General features: G+C 42.1%; 1 protein-coding gene across 4 annotated transcripts in view; it reads right to left on the bottom strand.

Moving 5' to 3' along the window:
- PLXNB2 (plexin B2) overlaps window positions 1-19990 on the bottom strand; it is a 254236-nt gene that overhangs the window by 36038 nt on the left and 198208 nt on the right. For all 4 annotated transcript variants that reach the window (XM_065665050.1, XM_065665052.1, XM_065665057.1 and 1 more), the window contains 3 exons: window positions 16520-16692; window positions 14104-14252; window positions 11012-11120 (listed from right to left, as the gene is read on the bottom strand). In XM_065665050.1, the coding sequence (XP_065521122.1) occupies window positions 11012-11120; window positions 14104-14252; window positions 16520-16692 (431 nt within the window). The remainder of the gene's footprint in view (window positions 1-11011; window positions 11121-14103; window positions 14253-16519; window positions 16693-19990) is intronic.

Below are 19990 nucleotides of genomic sequence, written 5' to 3'. Positions count from 1 at the left end.
CTACACCTGGTAGGAGAACACACCACTCACCCCTCACCCCATCCACAGCACAGGCACATCTTCAGGCTGAATGGAGAACTGAGGCCAAGAGCCACTGTGGGAGCTAACACCAGTAGCAGCCGAGGAGGAGGTGGAATAGTTACGTTTAACCCTAGTTTTCTGTTAAATTGCTGTCCTTGCAGCAGTTCCTCAAACCAGCTTAATACAAAGTATTCATATTTAACCTATTTAAAGTAATTCTGCAAATACCAAGAGCTCTCCAGACACAAATAATGTGGACACCTCATAAAATGATCTAATAAGGAGAAGCTCAACTATATGTGCAGAGGACTTCTTCAGCATAACTGCTAAGACAAAGCATAGTGACACTCTGTTACTGTAAACTTGTCAGGGAAATGACTTGATTAATTTTAACTTGCTACTTTCCATTTCACATTTTTCCCCTTTCCCTTCCTCTTAAGGACCTGCCAGAAAAAAAGAAGCAGTTAAAATAAATTACCAAGAATTTGAACAACTTTAATAACCATTTTATTGCGAAACCAATGTGCTATGAGCAAGTTTTAATGCTCTCCTAAAATATCTATGGGGGGCTCAAGGAACAAAGTTACCTCAGCCCACCTGGTGGTCTTCTTAAGAGTACCAATAAAGAAAAAGAAATTGGGTCATCCAAATGCTCCAGCAGAAAGCATTTTTCAGAAACGCAGTTAGGGAGACAGGATCAGCAGGAGGATGGTATTCTGCTGACTGCCGAGATAATGTGGAAAGGTACCATCACTGGTGGTGCAAGCTTTCAACAAGAACCATGTTACCCAAGTTAAAGGTAGCCCCTTCCCATGGCTGACATGGCACTCACCAGTGGGACAGACAGGTTCAGACCCTTGGAAGCTGCCTGGTCTATTCTCACCTTACACAGTCTACGCAGTCCAGCAAAGCCACACCTAACCCACGGCTCTACATTGCTTACCACAGCCCTGCATGACATTCCTTTCCCTTGCAAAGGAAAATGAAGGGCAAAGGTTAAATCCTTCACTGGAAACCTTGTTTGAGGGATAATAAAAATGCTGCTTTATCCAAGAGGCAAACCCCTTTAGTTTGAACTCAACCCTGAGCAACACTGAATCTTCAACCACTACAAACAGCACTGATAAACCTAGGACCTCAAGTGCAAGATCGGTGATGCCACCTTTTCTAAATCCCTCAAGGATTTTTTTCTCTCCTTATTTGTACCCTTTTCTCATTTTAGTCTCTGAATCAGAAGTATGCCTGCTTTCCTAATAAATACCCTGCTTTCATTTTCAGCCCTCTGCACCTTGGGATTTTTGCTGGCTCAGTCAGAAGGTGCCCGGGGAAGTACAACATCACAGCACAGTGAACCACTATAACATCACATCACAGTGCTCGCTGCAATTATGACGGTAAGCAGAACATTTGATTAGGTGTCCTATATGGAATTTGAAGCAGCCTTGTAATAATTCTTCTGGAAAACATCAGCCCTTGTGAGGACTTGGCAATAATTCATTTCTCATGGACACAGTAAAACTTAAACAACCCTGCAAATTCTAATTTAACCCTTGTTTGATAATTCCTTAAAGTGTAGAAAATCAGAATTCATACATATTTCAGTCTTTTTCTTATTCTGCTTGAAAGGGAGGAATGTTCTTTCAGGCCTATACTTCTCCTTTTGTCACCAGGAAAATACTGTTCATATCTTCCAGGTAGTTTAATGTTTGAGCATATTTTCTGCAGTAACAAATTACCTTGTTATGTGTAACTCATGTGTATGAGTTTTTGATAGTCTAGTTTAAAAAAGCCTGTTTCAATGTCTGTCAGATGTTCTTAAGCTTGTTTTTTGCCCAGTCTGGTAAGCCATCTCCTAGCAGAGGGACTTCCCACAGCTGGGATCCCCCAGTGTCTTATGATCTCTCTCACGATCATGCTCTGTGTTTATAGGAAGTAGATTTGCTGTTCTGGCAAAATATGCACATCCGCAGCTATGCTGTTCAGAATAAAACAGAATCAGAATCATTTAGGTTGGAACAGACCCTTAAGATCATCAAGTCCAACCATAAACCCAATACTGCCAACTTGCAAGGCACCTACAACGATCATATAGACCAGCTTGCCAACAGATGCAACTTGTTCTCTATTGCATGGTTTATCCTGAAGAAATAATTTGATCTGACTGGATTTCTTGCTTGTAGATCCATGCAGATTGTAGCTTCCCAGTCATGGGAAATACAAACATTTTACATACGTCACATACAAACCTTCCTTAAATCCTACTTAGGTGTAATAATGTTGAGCTAGAGATCTCAAAGTCTACCTGCAACCCAACTTTCCCATGTAGCACCAGATTGATGGGTTAGTACTCCTGAACTGATAAAGCAGCTTTCCCACTGCTTTGATAACCACGAGGCAGCTTTGCTGGAAGGACAGTACACTATGAATAGGTTACCTCTTCTGCTTTTGTGACTGTGGTTGATGCCCATCCTGTTGATATGGTTTACCCAAAAGCCGTATTTACCCGCTGCCACTTGAAGCAGTGAGACAATGACCATTTCCAAGTCCTTGTACAGTGCCTATATTACATAATGCCCAAACAGTGCTAGTTTGTTTGGCAGGAAATTTGTTTATTCTCTCTGTAATACCAATGAATTCCGTCACATGGCATTCGCATTCCTGTGTATCACTGCCTTATCTCTTCATCAGGGACCAACCTGAGCTGCACCAACTATATTTTTTGCTTTTGCCTCACAGCAATGTCATTGTCTTTTATCAGCACGTCCCCTGAGGTGCTCTGTGCTTCGTCAGCGCAGAGGTACTGGGATAAAAAAAGAAAAGCACTGGCAAGCCAGCTTACACTGGCCCAAGTATGTATATGACTTCACACTCAGGCCATTTTCCAGTGTCCTGTTTTCTTCATCACAGCCGGAAGTCTCTTCTTTGCTTGCATCCTTTGCCTCCTACCTACAAATCTGTTCTCAGAGAGGCTTTCATTGTAGTTTCATTCTTTCTGCATGCTAGAGGGTAAATTATCTCCATGTCTGTTCCACATATAGTCACATTTTGACACGAACTTACTTATTATCAGTGTACATGACTGCTGCTCTTACACAGCTACTGCAGATCCTCTGAGCATTCACATTTCAGCTCTTACATTTTTCAGCCTGTTTATTAATCTAGAATGAACTTTTTAATCTTTCATTTTTTAGGACTTGTGGTTTGTCTTTCTGCACAGTTAGGAAGGTGATCTTGTATTTCTTCAGGTTTCTGATTACAGTTTTAGTAAAAGATACCTTTTACAGGCTGAAAAAGCTTTCAGAGAGCTCCGAGCATTTTAGATCTCTGTGGTCTGCCTGTGTCAAATCAAAGCACAGCTTCTACCTGGCTAACAGTAGGGTTACTCCTATTCTCTTCTGGGTTTTATCCAGCTTCTTTGCAATTTTCTTATTAAAGATATGCAGGTGCAACAGAGAACCATTTCCTCAACCTCTTTTTCACTCGGCTGACTTACACTTGGGATCTGATCTGTCAGGCTGGTTTATGTTCTTTTTGACTTGGTTTGTTTGCTTTGCAGCTTTCCTGGTTTACACTGTCATGTCCAGCCAGCTCACTTCTGGTCCCTTGCACAGTATTCAAGAACAAGAGGACTGCACTCCTATGGAGCATCAGCTTGGTTCTGCATGTTTTCTTTTCCCATTTCTCTACTTTTCTGCTTGTCTGTCGCTGAGCGTATCCTCAACTTCTCATAATCCTGGGCACGACCCTGTAAATAGGGATACTATCTGCTGCAGCGTTCGTCTGAGGTAGGCAGTTTCTAGCCCGAGAACTACACCACCCAGAGAAAATTGGTTACACTTTATCCTTCACTAATGCAGAAAATCAAAGAGAGAAACAACCAGCCACCAAAGAGCCTCCTGGTGGATCACAAGAGTGGCCAGAAATTCAGGAACAGTTGGAAGGAAACAGAGGAGGGGAGACTAACAGAGATGCAAAGAAACCTTGGCATGAAGTCTATGCTTCAAAGGGGGGTGCTGGAGAAAAAGTAACTGTGCCAGACCACAAGCAGAGACAACTGGGGAGGGAAAAGAGGATGGTGGCAGAGTATATCCCCATGATGCCATGAGAGATGCCAGCTGCAGCACAAGGGGAAGCCAGCAACAGATGGATGTGTTCAAATGGACATGATGGGCAGCAAACAGCAAAGCCACCTAAGCTCCTTTCTGCCAACTCCTGTCGGCAGCGACCTCCAGTTGGGGGTTTGCCTTTGATACAAGAGCACATCTTCCAAGCAGGAGTGGGCTCTTGTACTTCCACACAAGCAGAGCACAGGGATGCTGACAAGGACATGATGCCAGTGCACACACATGTGGGTAAGATTTTCACGAGTGTACAGAGTACATTATTGCTCTGTATTTATCTCATCCATCCTTTCCTCCACAAGTAACCTTTCACCTTCCTCACCCTGGTCCCAGCAGCAGTAAGTTCTGGCTCTTGAAGCAGGTCTGTAAAACAACTGGTTTGTTACCAAATTATCTGCCAAATTATTCTGCCAGCCCTTGCATATAATGCACACAAATATTCAAGGCATTAAAGGCACAGACCATGAAGTGCTGTAGGCACCAGCTACCTTCTCAGAGGTCAAAATGTCATTTCATGGACAATAAAGGTAACCACAGGAGCTAAATTAATCTTCTGAATGGGGCACACAAATCATTAGGAACTGCTCTTTCCCCCTCCACTTCCCTCCGTTCTCCGACTCGAAGGAGCCTGCTTCTTGTTTCTGCAGACAAGCCACCCACTCACAGGATATTCAACCAGAAGATTTCCATTGTGTGCTCTTGGCAGCCGGGTGTTCACCGCAGTGGCTGACCTGACCCACCAGCTCATCTTGTCACAGCATCCACAAACCAAGCCAGGCTTCAGCTCCTGGGTTATTTCTGCAACAGCAGAGAAGTGAGCTGAGTCCTGCCTTTCCGGGGCTGCTTTGTTCAACTCTCACACCATGTGAGCTGATCAAACGCTTCCAGGCAGTGCAGGTGCCCAGGCACAGAATTTGCCTGGCAGTGCACGTTGCGTGCTGTGTGCTGTGGATGGGATGCTTATGCAAAGGACTTATATTTTAAACAAGTAATTTTTTGGACTGCAGGCAGCATCTTTTGATAGTGAGGCAAACACCACATGATTTTCTGAAAAGACCACAGAGCCTTGCTGACAGGTTTGATGGAGAAGTGGAAGCATGCATGACTGGAAAGTCTGCATTATCATATGGCCAGGGTTCACTGGCAGCTTTCAAGCAGAACCACGAGCACTGGATGGTGGGACATGTATTTAAGTGCATAGCTCAGATGATAGAGAATTAAGTCTAATAATAACCACATGAGGAAGGGCCAGCTTTGCTAAAACTCTCAGCTACCCAGGAGTTCTGGCTCCTGTGCAGGCTGGCACACAAACGAGATGTGCTTCAGGACTCAGGAATAAAATAAGATCCTCTGGCAGCAATTCCAGACTGCTGCAGATGTGTGGCTTATCAGCATCAATAGTAACGGCATCCAGCATGTAATATCTTCCCCCTCTCCTTGTAAAAACCCACCCAAGCCCCACAGTTATAGTGTAAAATCCATGTGCTGAGGTAAAAACTTGGAGAGAAAAATCAAGGAGTGAGCTAATCTCCTCCACAAAAGCCTTGTGGCACTACTGGCACTGCACTGGTGAGAGCTCCCAGAGCAATTGCTTTAAACATCAAGAAGGAAAGCAGAGGATGGATGCAAGTAAGAAGAAACTGCCAAGTCAGGAGTAGATTAAGCGGAAGATTGCACCTTGTTAAATGTAACTGTGCTGTTCAGTTTCACATTCAAACTACTGCTATGGTGAACAGTCATGTTCATGTTTGTTTTTAGATCAGACTCTAATTTATCCACCCTTCTTCTCTTTTGATTCATCTCATCTTGTTTAGGTAAACAGACTTCCTGATTTGCTAAAAGTCATTCTTTCTAAACCACTCCCTAAATTACCTTCAGCACCTCAGAAATGTATTACACTTTTGCAAAGTTCTACCTTTAATTTCACCATCTTACATTTATTTGAGCTTTCTGAAACAATATAGTCTTTTTAATCTGCATACCCTAAACCTCACAGAATTACTCTTGCAAACAGATGCTAGAGATCCCAGAACCAGCTGCATGCCCTCAGTGGCCTGAGCCTGATGATAAGGTATTCTGAGAAAGGAATCTTGCTTTGTATGGGATCAGCAAATCTCAGCTATATATCTAGGAGGAGCTTAACTCCTTCCTTTGGTACCGTTTTTCACTGTTGTAGTAACAAGCAAATCAGATAAAGTTAACAACAAACGAAAAAGCAGGACTGGCCTTTAGCCATGTTACTGTTCCACCTGCTCAGAGACCAGCCAAGCTGTCAGTGCTCCAGATGTGCTGCATAGCTGGATATTAAAATTTAGCATCACTTCATTTCTATTTCACTAAATGGGGAAATGGTTACTGCCTGATCCTGATTATAGCAAAAGAACAGGAATGGCAGTAGAGGAGGACTGGGTTACTAGAATTTAATTTCACTGGAATGGCTGGACTTGAACAACGCTCAGCTTGGATACAGAAACTGTGATGGGTAGGGAGAAATAGAGCTTTCCTCCTCTGTTATGCAGCAGGTATAGATGAAGTGTTTACTGCACAGCACAGACTCTTGTGGGCCTAGGCATTTTAGTTCAGAAATCATTTTAAACTGAAACCATGGCTTCCCTTTTAACTGGATTTTGACCCATTTAATGGAGGCTCAGAAATGCACTGCGCTGGCAGACGGGGCACAAACACGAGTCTGAGCCCTGTGTTAGGCTGACTACTGACCTCATCAATCCAGCTTTAAAAATGCATCTCATTGTTGAGACTGGTTATCAACTAGAGCCGAATGTAGCAGTATTTCTAGAGTCATAGAATAGTTTGGGTTGGAAGGGACCTTTAAAGCTCAACCAGTTGCAGCCCCCTGCCATGGGCAGGGACACCTCCCACTAGACCAGGTTGCTCCAACACTTCCAGGGATAGGTTAGCCACAGCTTCTCTGGGCAACCTGCGCCTTACCACCTTCACCATAAAAACCATTCTTCCTCATATCTAATCTACTTGATAACTGACTTTGTGGTTTTAGTGGTAGACATTAGTCATGAGTACAAGACCGAGAGTGTGGGGAGTATGATGACACCTTTGGTGTACGCATGAGGCTGAGCAGCTGCATTGTCGGCTTATGCACTATTTGTGCACTTCTGCCCTGTGCTACCACACACTGCATTTAGAGTGGTCACTGCTAAAGCTGAAGCTATTGTGCTTCGGGTGATCAGAACACACAGTGAAAACAGTGATAACTGGTCCCTCCCCATACAAGGAGAAAGGCTCCTGTTCCTCCTGAAAACTTGCAGCTGACAAACAGGTTTAGTTCCCTGCAAGCTGAGAAGGGGCTGGGCATGACTTAAGTGAAGGAACTGAACCGCTGGATGCTGTGCCACACAGGATGACCTCAAGCGAAGGAACTGAGAGACTGATCCCTGCGCCAGTGTGGAATGTGCAGAATGACCTGGAAGAAGTGGCAAGTGATCACTGTGGTGACTCTCTGCTGTGCAGGACAGAGGCACCCGTCTGCCAAGTGCTTGTCTAGAGAGGTCTGTAGTCTGCTGGGAGCTCAAATTAGATACGTCATAGAAAGACTATCAAGGCTTGTCCACACATCCCACTATTACCCCCTGCTGCTCTTTCATGTGGGCACCAATGATACCAAGGATAAGCCGGGAACTATCAAACAGGATTTCAGCTCTGGGGATGGTGGTCAAGGGTCTGGGGGCCAAGGTAGCTTTTTCCTCGATCCTTCAGTTAAGGTAAGCGACAAGAAGAAGAGTAGACAGATTCACCAAGTAAACAGTCGGCTGTGTTGCTGGTGTTGGCAACAGGGTTTTGGTTTCTAGAACCATGGGACCTTTTAAAGATCAACAGCTGATTGGGAGGACAGGATCCACCTCACCCAACAGGGCACATGCATCCTTGCAAACAGACTGGCCAGCCTGGTTAAGGAGAGCTTTAAACTAAGAAAGGTGGGAGAGAGTTATAGACACCACACACACACGGCAACACAAGGCTTGAGTGGGGATACCTCCAGCAAATGCATGCAGCCAAGGAAGTGCCTACAGGACCTGTATATGGGGTATCCTCTTGCATCCCTCCTGGGAAACTGACACACCTGAATACCTCTCTGAAGTGCATGTATACCAAGGCACGGACTGTGGGAAACAGGCAGGAAGAATTAGAGATCTGTGTGCAGTCACTAGGCTTTGATCTCATTGCAATTACAGAGACGTGGGAGGATAGTGCACATGACTGGAATGATGTCATGAATGGCTACACACTTGCTAGGAAAGACAGGACAGGAAGGCAAGGTGATAGAGTTGACCTTCATGTGAGAACATCTGGAGCTCTGGGCTGCTGGAATGATTAAGGGTGTGGAGCATCTCTCATGAGGAAAGGCTGAGGCAGCTGGGTCTGCTCAGGCAGCTGGGTCTGCTCAGCCTAGAGAAGGCTCAGGGGGATCTGATCAATTGTATCTGAAGGGAGGGTGTCGAGAGGATGGGGCCAGACTCTTCTCAGTGATCCCAGGTGATAGGGCAAGAGGCAACGGGCATAAAGTAAAACACAGGAAGTTCCACCTGAACATGGGGGAGAACTTTGCTGTGAGGGTGACCAAGCATTGGAATAGGTTGCCCAGGAAAGTTGTGGAGTCTCCTTCCCTGGAGATACTCAAGAGCTGCCTGGACACAATCCTGAGCAATGTGTTCTGGGTGACCCTGCCTGAGCAGGGAGGTTGGATTAGATGATCCCTGATGGTCCCTTCCAACCTCAACCATATTGTGATTCTGTGACAATTACCAGCAGGAAGGTAGCCAGACAATGTGCCAAAGAAAGGTGGAAATACATAATAGAAAATTTATTTTAGGAAGGCTCTTGGAAAGAAAAGTATTTTCTTTTCTTTGTATACACAAAATGGAAGAGGTTTTTAACAAAGCACAGATTTCACATGTTTGCTGAAAGAAGTAGCCAAAGAAGTGCCTGAAAACAGAACTGAAACAAGATTGTAGCTTTTAAGACAACATCAACTGAAATGATTGTTGTTCCGATTATCTGTTTGCACGCCAAAGTGCTCCTGTCACACTTGTGGAGGTGTGTGTCAATGCACCGCCCTGTACTGACTTTAATCCTAATGCAGTCCACAGTTGGCTTAATTTTCCTGTGAAACCAAAAGAGATGAAACTAGAAATGAATTTCACCAGTTTTAAGGCATGAGCTGTATTACTTGCCATTGTTTTGCATTTTGTAAATAGAGTCCCCATGGAAAGATTTTTTGCGGTAAATTAAAATGCTCTTTATCAGCAGTTAGCTTAGATATCTGATATTTCAGTAACCTCAATGCAGGCAGACATGGGCACACAGGGAGTCTTGGACTTGCAAGAAAACATCCACAGGGGTGATGCCTGTGCACAGTGGCTTCTCCTAGTGACTCACTGATGAGCAATCAAGAATCCTTCCCTTAAACAGCCAAAGTGGTGGCTGCTTATCTTGTCTCCCAGGTGGGCTGAGCAAGGAATGACACCAGAACAAATTCACAGGCAGGCTTTGAAGCCTACATGGGGGCTTCAGCTTACATTTCAACATACTCCATAACATCTTCATGTGGTTTTCATGAAAACCATGGGAGAATATTTACACACAGGATAAGCATAGGAAAGGTGGTGTAAAATGTACCCAACACAATTAGTTCATGTCAAAATCTCATCTCGTGCAGGGTTTACCATGATAGCCTCTGTCCTAGAGACCACAAACACATAAACATGGGAGATTATGTTGCTCTCTAAGTTATGCCAAATGAGACTGACAAAGAAAGACTTAACTGTAAGCTACATTTCCATAATGGAACAGAGGACATTTTTGAGCAAAAAGGGTGTTTTTTCTTCTTTTTGTAGTGATATCACCAAGGAATGGAATTATTTGCTTGGAAATTATGGAAAAAAAAAAAACCACTTGATTTGGAAAAAACAAGAATATCCTCCTGTCAGGTGAATGTCATTCTTGACTTACTCCACTGCTTACTGCCGACTCCTTTCCTTCTCACAAGATGTCAAGAATTAATGAGACAGAAGTAGAAATAAGGGAGAAGATAAAAGGCTAACCCACCCTTCATATTTTCAAGTTTTACGGTTTACAGGTGTAATTTTAAATATCAGTATGAGGACAGAGATTATTTAAACCTCTCAACTGTCACAATCACAGGTTCTTAAAAATTTTGAAGGCCTGATAGATATACGTAAAGCTTCATGCTGCTAAACCACAGGGCAGGCCAGCTGTAACCGAGGGCCATGTTTAGGGTAAAGCAATTAAGACACAACTGAAATTCTCCTTCATAGTGACACTGAAAACAAAGCGTATGTGTGATGTGAACACATCACGCTGTCTGTGGCTCTGCATGACATATTTTTGAATGAAATAAATTATTAAAAAATTAATGTACCTTCATTACTTATTCTTCAGCTGCTCTGCATCCCTTCTTGTAATTAAGAGCACTGGCTAGGCTAAACACTGTGATTAAAACAGTGCACCAACTGTGCTTCCAAAGAATACGTAATTTTTTGCAGTGCTGATTCTTTTTTATTCAACAGTGACACTTAACTGAATAAACTTATTACAGTTCCTTTTCCACCACATCTTTTCAACTTGAATTGCCAACAAGAACACCCTAGTGGAGACCCTGGATGTATTGATCAGAATAGATTTTTGGCACACCCTTTGTATAAAGAAATGACGAAGTTAAGTGTTTTTTAACATTCTTGAATGACAGTGCATTGATGAAACAAAGCTTGTAAGGCAAACACGCACGACTCTGTGCCTCTGTGCTTAACAGGTTAACTTCCAACTTCAGTCATGCACAGCGTCTAAAACAGGTCTCTTGAAAAAATTGCACTTACCTGGTATGTAAACAGCACTTCACTTGGTGATTTACCCAGTTTTCCGTTGATGTTAACTTCAATTTGACCTTGTTTTGGTTCATTCATTGGTCCTACTTGACATACAATCCTAGCGAGAAAGAATGCAAGTTTATCTGCTAGAAGTAACAGCTGCAATACCAATGCAATGTATGTGACCGACCACACACACTGCCAGAAAACCACTAACCTTGCATTATCCTACACAACGTACTTGAATGCTGTCCCACATTCCCAGCAGAAACACCCAAGAATAGTTTACTCTTCTATCTAAAGGTAGGTAAAACTGAAACCTGAGCACTGTATACAACAGCTACCTTAGCAATCCGTTAGTAGAGGTCCCCTCTACAGAAGATTCCAATTCAGCCCACGAGTCAGAGAACTGCTGTAACCCTACACAAGTGTTTTACTGGACCTTGTGATATAGAAAACCACAAAGAACTCCCTTGCTGTAAGAATCAGATTGTCAGCTATCTTATAACTTTGTGTGTTTTAACTGCTGATACTTTTGTTGCGCATCTTGCGATCTTTCATCTTTAAACTACTGTATTTTCACACCTAAGATCAAATTCCCTTTATAATTACTGTTCTCTGGGAATAAAACCTCAGATAACTCACACAAAATCAGAGGTCAAGCATCACTGGCCAAGAAAACCCTGCCTTAACTGACATTGCTGCAGAATGATAGCTAGGATGCTTACATTTTTATTTCAAACAGGTAATCCACAGAATACAAGTATGAAAATGCAATATAGATTTGGCATACTTGAAAACCATAAGAAATGCTTAATGGAGAGCTGATAAACAGTTAGATAAGGCAGTATATAATGTTTGCCGCCTGCACAAGCAGTTTCATATAGGACACACACCGAGGATCACTGCTCATTTCCGTTGCTTTTTTCCCTGCAGGATTATTGCTGGTTTTCCTTAAGCAGTGCACAACTACTTAAAAAAGAAAAACTCAAATAGAAAAAAACAAAACAAACCCACCAACCCCCCTAAATTACTGGGTATAATGTACTTAAATTGGGACTTATAATAAAAGGATTGTAAAGTCCCTCTGCAGATCACTCCAGACTTTTCTGCTTGGGTACTGGCAAATGGACAAAATTCTTTAAATTCTTGCATGTCCTGGCATGTGTACAGCTGCCTGAGTCTGTTCCTCATCATCCTTCTACTGTATTCTTGGAAGTTGTATCTTCTTGTCAGGCAGAAACAGGAAATGGTGCCTTTGGAGGAATTTTTACCATATGTCAAGCTAGGGAAAGCAGCCGGGGGCCAGGGCCGGGAAGTGTGGGGGTGAAACACCATAGCGTGGCTAGCAGGGATTTTAGTTGAGAAAAGGTCCCTCCCCTCCCCAGCATTGGCATTGCCTCCCTTCCCCCACATTACAAATGGAAAACTACAAAGAATGAGAACATGACTTCTTGAAGGCCAACGATTAAATCATCGCAGAGCCAGAAAGCAGCCTTAAGTGCCTTACATCTCGCTGCTTTCCTGCCCCTGGGAGCAACTGTCTCCTAAAAATGACTAGCTTTTTACTGCAGAAGGATCGGGGAGTAAGACTAGGCACTTATTAATTTTGTTTAAAATTCAATTAAATAAAAGAAGGTAACAATAAAACAAAAGAATGTAGGAAGATAAAGAAAGAAAATTGTAGATATCTATTTGGAGATTTTGAGTAAGTTCTTTTTCAAGGCTTCCCTAATGGAGAACATCCTTCAAATCCTCCTAATTTGTTGATAAATGACATTATGCAAGTTGCATTTGTTCGCGCCCATTACCACACTCTGGCAGAGCTCAGGAAACCAGTAATGTTGCTATGATACAAGGAACCAGTCATTTCACTTCTGGCTCCTTTCCATGTATTTAAAAATATCAAAAAGCTTTAGAAAAAGCTTTTTGGGGAAATTCTTGTAAGGCTATGCTGCAATTCAGTGCAGCCTTGCAAACACTGAAAATAGGGAATGGGAAAAGATGACTGTATAAAAGTTGGGAATTTTGTAGATGGCAATGTACATGTAAACACACAAGTGACAGCAATGGATTGGGAAGCAGTAAGAGATAAACAGCTATATACACATTCTTAAGTCCTAGGAGCCTGGGAAGCTTCTAAATGGCCGATCCATAAACTGACTAAAGCTAACATTTTTCAAGAACTAAAAACCCACTTAGGTATCTTCAAAATCCCTTTTGAAACATGCCACAGAAATAGCAACAAAGGTACTGGAGTACACTTTAACTGGAGAGAACGAAAGACAAGGCTTCAATTGAAGCTGTAAATATCAAAAGCCAATGAAAGGTCACACTGCTTAAAATATGCTATTACTCTTAATATTACTACTGAACCTTCTTGCTAGGTTTTTTGTTAGCTAATGTCAAAAGGGTATTTCCCTCTTGAAATTAGATGCTCAAGATAATCTGCAGGAAACACCTAGAAGAATTTAGGCACTTTGTTTTAATTTTTGGCACTGCTTAAGTGTGACAGGTTACCTGCAAAGCATCTACCAATCTGCTTAGGCCATCCAACATCCATGGGCTTGTTGGCTCTGGGATGAAACTCAGCCATCTAAAGTTAAAGCTATACCTATACCTAAAGCCAGGCTCCTTTCCTGCCCCCAGGAAAGAAGCTTTGTGGCGATACTAAACTATACACTTAAACTTCCTCTTGCTTTACTTTCCCATAAATCTTGCATGCTTGGTTGCACTGTGGTTCAGATTCACCAAAGATTTTAATGACTAGATGTACACCTACAATGCCTTTCATTTAAAAACAAGTAAATAGTCTTGAGATCTCTGCAATTATAGTTTATGAAAACTTTTCAAATAAGGGAAAAAATTCAATCAATCAGAAGGAGGATTGCAGTACACTATTGTAAATTTGTTGCTGCATTTGCACATATAGCAATTTTAAATAAAGATTCAAATGCCACTATGAAATATTGCAGGTACATCACACTAGTTCTTTCTTCTATTGATAACCTTTCATAATCACAGGAAGATCATCTTCTTCTGAAAATGCATAGAGATTCCTTTTTTCTTCTAAAATCTTATGGAAAGTATCCAGCAATTACCTTGTGGAGACAGAGTAGAATTCCTCTTTGAAAACACATTCCTCGTCTGCCACCGTTATATTTTTTACATCTTCTGCTGTTATTCCCAAATTAGATCCCATTATGGTCAAAAGGATTCCACCATTTAGTGGTCCAGTTTTTGGTTCAATCTGTGTTTGCATAAAAAAAAGTTAAAAAAATAAAAATTAAATACTTCACTGACCATGTTGCTCTTCCATACTGTGTAAAGCTAGTTTAATTTACACACATTTCAAAAGATGTTTCTTGTAGAACCCATACAAAAACATGCTATTTAACTTGTTAATATTAATTAACCATCTATTAGCTTAGAACCAGTATCATCAGCTGCAGATTTTGTCTCCTGTGCCACATACACTGTTACATACAAAACTCTTGCTTGCTGTTTACTCTAAGTTTGCATCCTCCAGTAATGCACTGTGATTTTGAAAAGCAAATGGATCAGGCTCCTCTTGTAATGATCCCATGGAGCTTTTCCAGCATTTTTTTTTTCCATGATTTTCTCCCCTTAGGTTCACATCAGAACAGTGTACCTTCCTAACACACAGTGCTGCCGCACATAGTGTCTTCAAAGGTTCCTCTAGTATCCTGATCTCTCTTATTTCACCAAATGGTAGGATGCTGCAGTACCTGGGCTGATGCTAATTAACTAACTTGCAATTAAAATGAGGGCTGAGAAAATCCTGCAGTTGCAGTGGACTTCTCAGTTTGAAATATGACCCAAACAGGCACTTGAAATCTGAACATTTGTTGGGAGACTAACTTGTTTCCTATGTAATATTTCCAGCACCTACAGCAAGACCTTTTCAGGTCTTCAGCTTTGAAGGGCTGCAAGTTTACCATCAAGGATGGTATCAAGAAGGATGCAGAGTCCCATAGGCAGTAACTGGAAGTCAAACAAATGCAGCTGCTGAAAGTCTGGACTTAAATGTCTGCTCCATCAAAACCTGAGCTTCTTAGATTTAAGCAAGTCCGAGCACAGGGACATGGATGCTGATGCCCTGCCCAGCCCAGCTCCAGAATCACTTGCTCTGTTTCCCCACTGGTTCAGCTTCCTGAAACTTCTGCCTGCTGGCCATCCCTTTGCACTCAACCATAAATAAACTAGCTGGAAAATGACTCAGTGGCTTGTGTAAGTTTCCAAATATTTTGTTCAAATCTGAGGCTAACAAAAGCTTTGAAAAAAAAAAAAAAACCCAGTTAGTATTTAATCCACAATCATATACAAACAGTACCCCAGGTGAGAACACTTGTATTTTTTCTTTATTTTCCTTCCCACTCAAATAATCTATATCTGAGCACAGGTATTGCACAAGTATTCTTCTCCACACTTCCTGTTGAGATTTTAGGGTGTTTGCCTGTCTTGGCAGACTTCAACTGTTTGCCTACCATTTCTTCTTAGACACATCATCATGGCCAACCTCCTCCAGCATGCTGCTGGTCTGCCTGTAGCCAGGCTGCACCCCTAACTGCACAGCCTCAGGAGATTCAGCATCTCTATCAGTTTGAGTCACAGGTTTCAGAACTAAACAGCTCCTGTTGACTGAAACATCCCTGTTATGATTCTCAACCTCTGCCACACTCAACGTCTGTGATAGCCTGGGGTATGTTCTCATCAGTGCGTCTGAAGTTCAAAGTACTGATACCCCTTGTTGCAGCAATTTAGATTTGTTCGGTGGAAGTACATGTCATGCTTTACTTGACAATTATGCCCAGTAAAACAGCCTTTGCTTGTTGCTGGTAAGGACAAGGATTTATTACTTCTTCCTTAGGCTACTGGTTCACAAATGTGGACAACAGCCTTTCCTCACCCTGAGTGAATGCTCCAACCACACAGTAACTCAGGGGTGCTCTTTTGGTCTCTCTGACTCCTTACATTCAACTTCTACAGCCTTGGATTTGATTCTGGTGTGGACTGGAAAATATCACTGACACCTGGAAACCACTTTGTGAGCCAGAAACAACCTGCTCCCTTATTAAACTCTATTTAAAAGTCTAGTTTGAAGCCTGTTAATGAGCCTGCTAAGTGCTTGTAGTTCCAGGAGCAGTAAACCTCTCATACACTTATTTCAGGTAGAAAGAACTCCAGGAGATAAAAAAAATCCATGCTGATTCCCAAGAATCAAGTACCACGTTTAAGCTCACACTGCTAGCCTGGCTTTTGGCACACTGAGGACAAGGCTTGAAAAACAAGGAGTCTCAAAGACTCCATTCAGTCTCTTATTTTGAGTCTTTACAAATCTCTCTCGCGCATCACTACTGGCATTATTCCCTTGCAGCTATTGCAGAAGCTTACTTAACACCCTAAGAAAAAAGACCTGCCTTTCAGCATGAGCTTGCTTGGAAGCTTTCTTCTGAAAAATAATACAGTGGTAGGGAGAGAAAAAAGCAATCTTACGCGAGTAATTTCTGGATGAGGACACGTGTCGGTGGGAGGAGCGTGACAGAGTTTTTCATACACACACTTGCTGGGCTTGCCATCTTCTTCACACCAGACACACTTATAGTCGCGATGGGCTGCGAGGCATAAGCTGCAGTCGCTTCGTCCGTAAGAGCAGTTGTACAGAGTCACTGAAATATGAGCAGTAAATGCACTTAAGACAGCTTCCTCTGGTTTACGGATGTTGAGTGTGTTATACGAAGGAAAACTAATCTTATGTACAAAGTTCAGTGGAGCCGTGTGAAGAATATGCACACTCTGTACTTAACCCATGAATGATGCTGAGCAAAACCTGTATTTTTCCCTGTATGGAAAAGCCTGAAATCTATCTATGTGCAGAGGTATGAATAAACTATCAAGTAAAACCCAAATGCATTTCTGTCACTCAGACACTGTCAAAACATTTAAGTACAAAGTCCTTTATTTGACTATCCTCAATGAAACTGCCTATACAACTGTTCAAAGGCTGGTTCAAACAAACATGTCCTCCTGGCATACCAGGAGTCAGATGTGGAAGGGTATAAACTCTGCACGGGTGTCAATAGGGACAGACATCAGCTGGCACGGGACCTCCGCCAGTCACTTATTTAAAGGAAAAGAGCTGCCTTTGTGGGCTGTTTCCAGGATATTTGGGCCTTTCCAAAATCATCACTAAAGCCTGAACTGAATAGAAAGTTAACACTTAATGAAGTGTTATCCTTTGTTCAAGTTAATACCTCTTGATTTCTCCATTCTACTCTATATTCTTCCTTTTGCTTTCTCTTTCATCTTGAATTGCCATTCTGATGTATGCCTTATTCCTTCTGTAGCGGGGTTTAATTCTAGGTTTTTTGAGTTAAGAAATCAGGCCTGACAGTCTTATTGATGAATCATGCACCAACTGTCCCAGACACTAAGCTTGTTTTGGACCCCATCAATCTCTAGCATGATGCACAGTCACTGAACAAAATTAATCTGCCTAAATAGATGCAAAGCTGAGACATAGCTGGGTGGCTCAGCACCATACGGAAAGCCTGGGCTTGCAAGAAAACATTTGGAGATGAACTTGAGAGCTAGCCCAGAAGAAAACAGACTGAAAAGATGCTGCCCATTTCTCTAGGGGAAGCATGCAAGTTGCACAGATTATCCAGCGTGTGAGTGCTGTGCTCCCCTGGGAAGGCGAGCTGATTATTGTAAAGAGGGAAACTTCTTACTCCCTCCTTTTCTGCCTCTTCCCTTCATCCCTGCTTCTCTCCACTCTTTATTCTCTTTTTTTTTTTTCTGGCCATACAGCCTCTCCCTCTCTGCCACCAAGGCTCTGGCACCTGTTGAGTCTTCCTGTAAATCAACTTAACTTACCAGAACAGCAGAAAACTATCCAGGTTTCCTCCTGTGCTCTTTCAAGAGTTAAATGTGTTCACAGATGGGAGTGGGGAGTGCAAGACAGAGACACAACATCGCCCCCTTTCCAGTAGTGATGGGCTGGTTTATGTGCTCATTAAGTCTCAGTAAAGGGTACCCGTACTGACACTGCGTTTTTTTTCAAAAGAGAGTCATCCTTAAAGATGCAGGAAGCAAAGCGAAGTAAACAGATGTGGGCAAAACAGACTAGGATAAATTCCCTTGAGATTGCATACGGTAAAGGCCATCAAAAATGCTTATTTAAAGAAAGCTTTTATTCTCAGAGGAGCAGGACTCTAGGGGTGATACTGGCGAGACCACTCTCCAGTCACTAATGTTTCAAAGCAGTTGGAATCTTCCTAGACAACAGCAGCAGCAGCAGCTTTTAAAATCTAATTCTGAGAGGCTACCATGTCAGATTTCTACTGAAATGATGAAGTAAAATGAGAATGCTGCTTTTCCATTACTTTTTAACAGTGCTTATTTCCCTGCTAGGCATGAACAATATTACAGATGCGCCAAACCTGGCTACAGTCTCTCTGAGAGTTGCATGGGAGTACATAACCTCATAAGAACAGTTTTTCTCTAAATGTTGCATATTTTAAAGCCTCAGCGTTCAGTTTCACAGCAAGTCTTTAATAGAATAACATGTTTTTATTCTTTCCCTTACACTGAATGACATGACGAAGCCTGGTTTTAACCCTTCTTATATTTAATCAGCACATCCACTTGATTTCAGATAGCTTTGCCAGCACAAACTCAGCTGACACATCACTGGATGTATATACAAAACAGAGGGACTTTGGCATTTGTAACAATAAATCAATGAGAAACAGCATCCATTTGATTCAACTCCTATCTTGAGTTCTCAAGGAATCAATGAGCACAAAGCAGGAGGAACATCATTTGTCTCATATAACATCGATACGGAAGTCACTGAGCAACAAGCATAACCCAAGCAATATTTTCAACAGTTTGTGTGTTAATTCTTCACTTTGTATGTTGGATGTGAACATAGTGCTGAGGAAAAGCCCTCATATCTATGCTGCAAATTGCTTTTGAAGGAACCAGATTGCTTTCTTAATCCAGCACTCTGAAAGGTTGCTATTGTACAGGAACTTGAGCAGGTAACATTGTTAAGCAAATCTTCCCCTTGCCTTCCTAAACCCTCATTTCCTACCCACACTGCCCCATGACCTCCTGGTATGGCACGGGAACATGCTTACTGAATTACTTCATTATCTCCCATCAGCTGGACAGGGATTTTCACCTCACCCCTCAGTAAACAATGTCAGCACTGCAACATCTTGATCTTCCTCACATCCAGTTGCATAAAAGTAACAGAGAAAGCTATGGCCTTAATGCATGAAACACCCCCCCCATTCACTGATCAGCTCATTAAATGTACCAGCAGCAAGCCACTCATTAGATTTAGACTCTTATCCATCACCTTGAGACACCAGCTGTGAAATCATTGATAAAAAGGACAAATGATGAAAGGGATATATTGGATTTCATACTGTTCAGAACCCCTGATGGTGTGAGATGTAAAAATGCTATCGTAACTTAGCATTCACTAAGTGTAAAGAGTTCTTTCACCAGCAGGTTCAAAGGTGCTTCTCAGCAGCAATCGCATACCCAAAGCCAATTCTTTTCAAGATGTATAAAACCACGCTCTGGATTTCATATGGCAAGGAAATTTAAAAGCAGGAGATAATTTGGATTAAAAAAATCCCTTTTATACCAAAAAGAGATATTTGCTGACAATTTTTCAATTTCCCTCTTGCAAGGGCTCTATATTTCAATTTGAATGATAACGTTTCTTTAATAATTCAGCTACTTTTTTTTTCAGTATTTTTCCCAGTCTTGATAAAAAATGATGTTTAGAACATTTGGTCAAATTTCTGCAATTCTAAACACCACAGCCTTTGAAATGGAAATCAAGATAGTGTGGGATTGTAATATGACTTCCCTGTAACATTCATGCCAGGTCCCCTTTTAAGTGCTTTCAACACTGCACACAGAGCCATAGGGAAAATCTTCTAAAAA

This window comes from Lathamus discolor, chromosome 1 (genome assembly GCF_037157495.1).
Source record: "Lathamus discolor isolate bLatDis1 chromosome 1, bLatDis1.hap1, whole genome shotgun sequence".
Lineage (NCBI taxonomy): Eukaryota > Metazoa > Chordata > Aves > Psittaciformes > Psittacidae > Lathamus > Lathamus discolor.
Note: the sequence above shows the minus strand (reverse complement) of the source record. Positions and strands in the feature narration are given on the sequence as shown.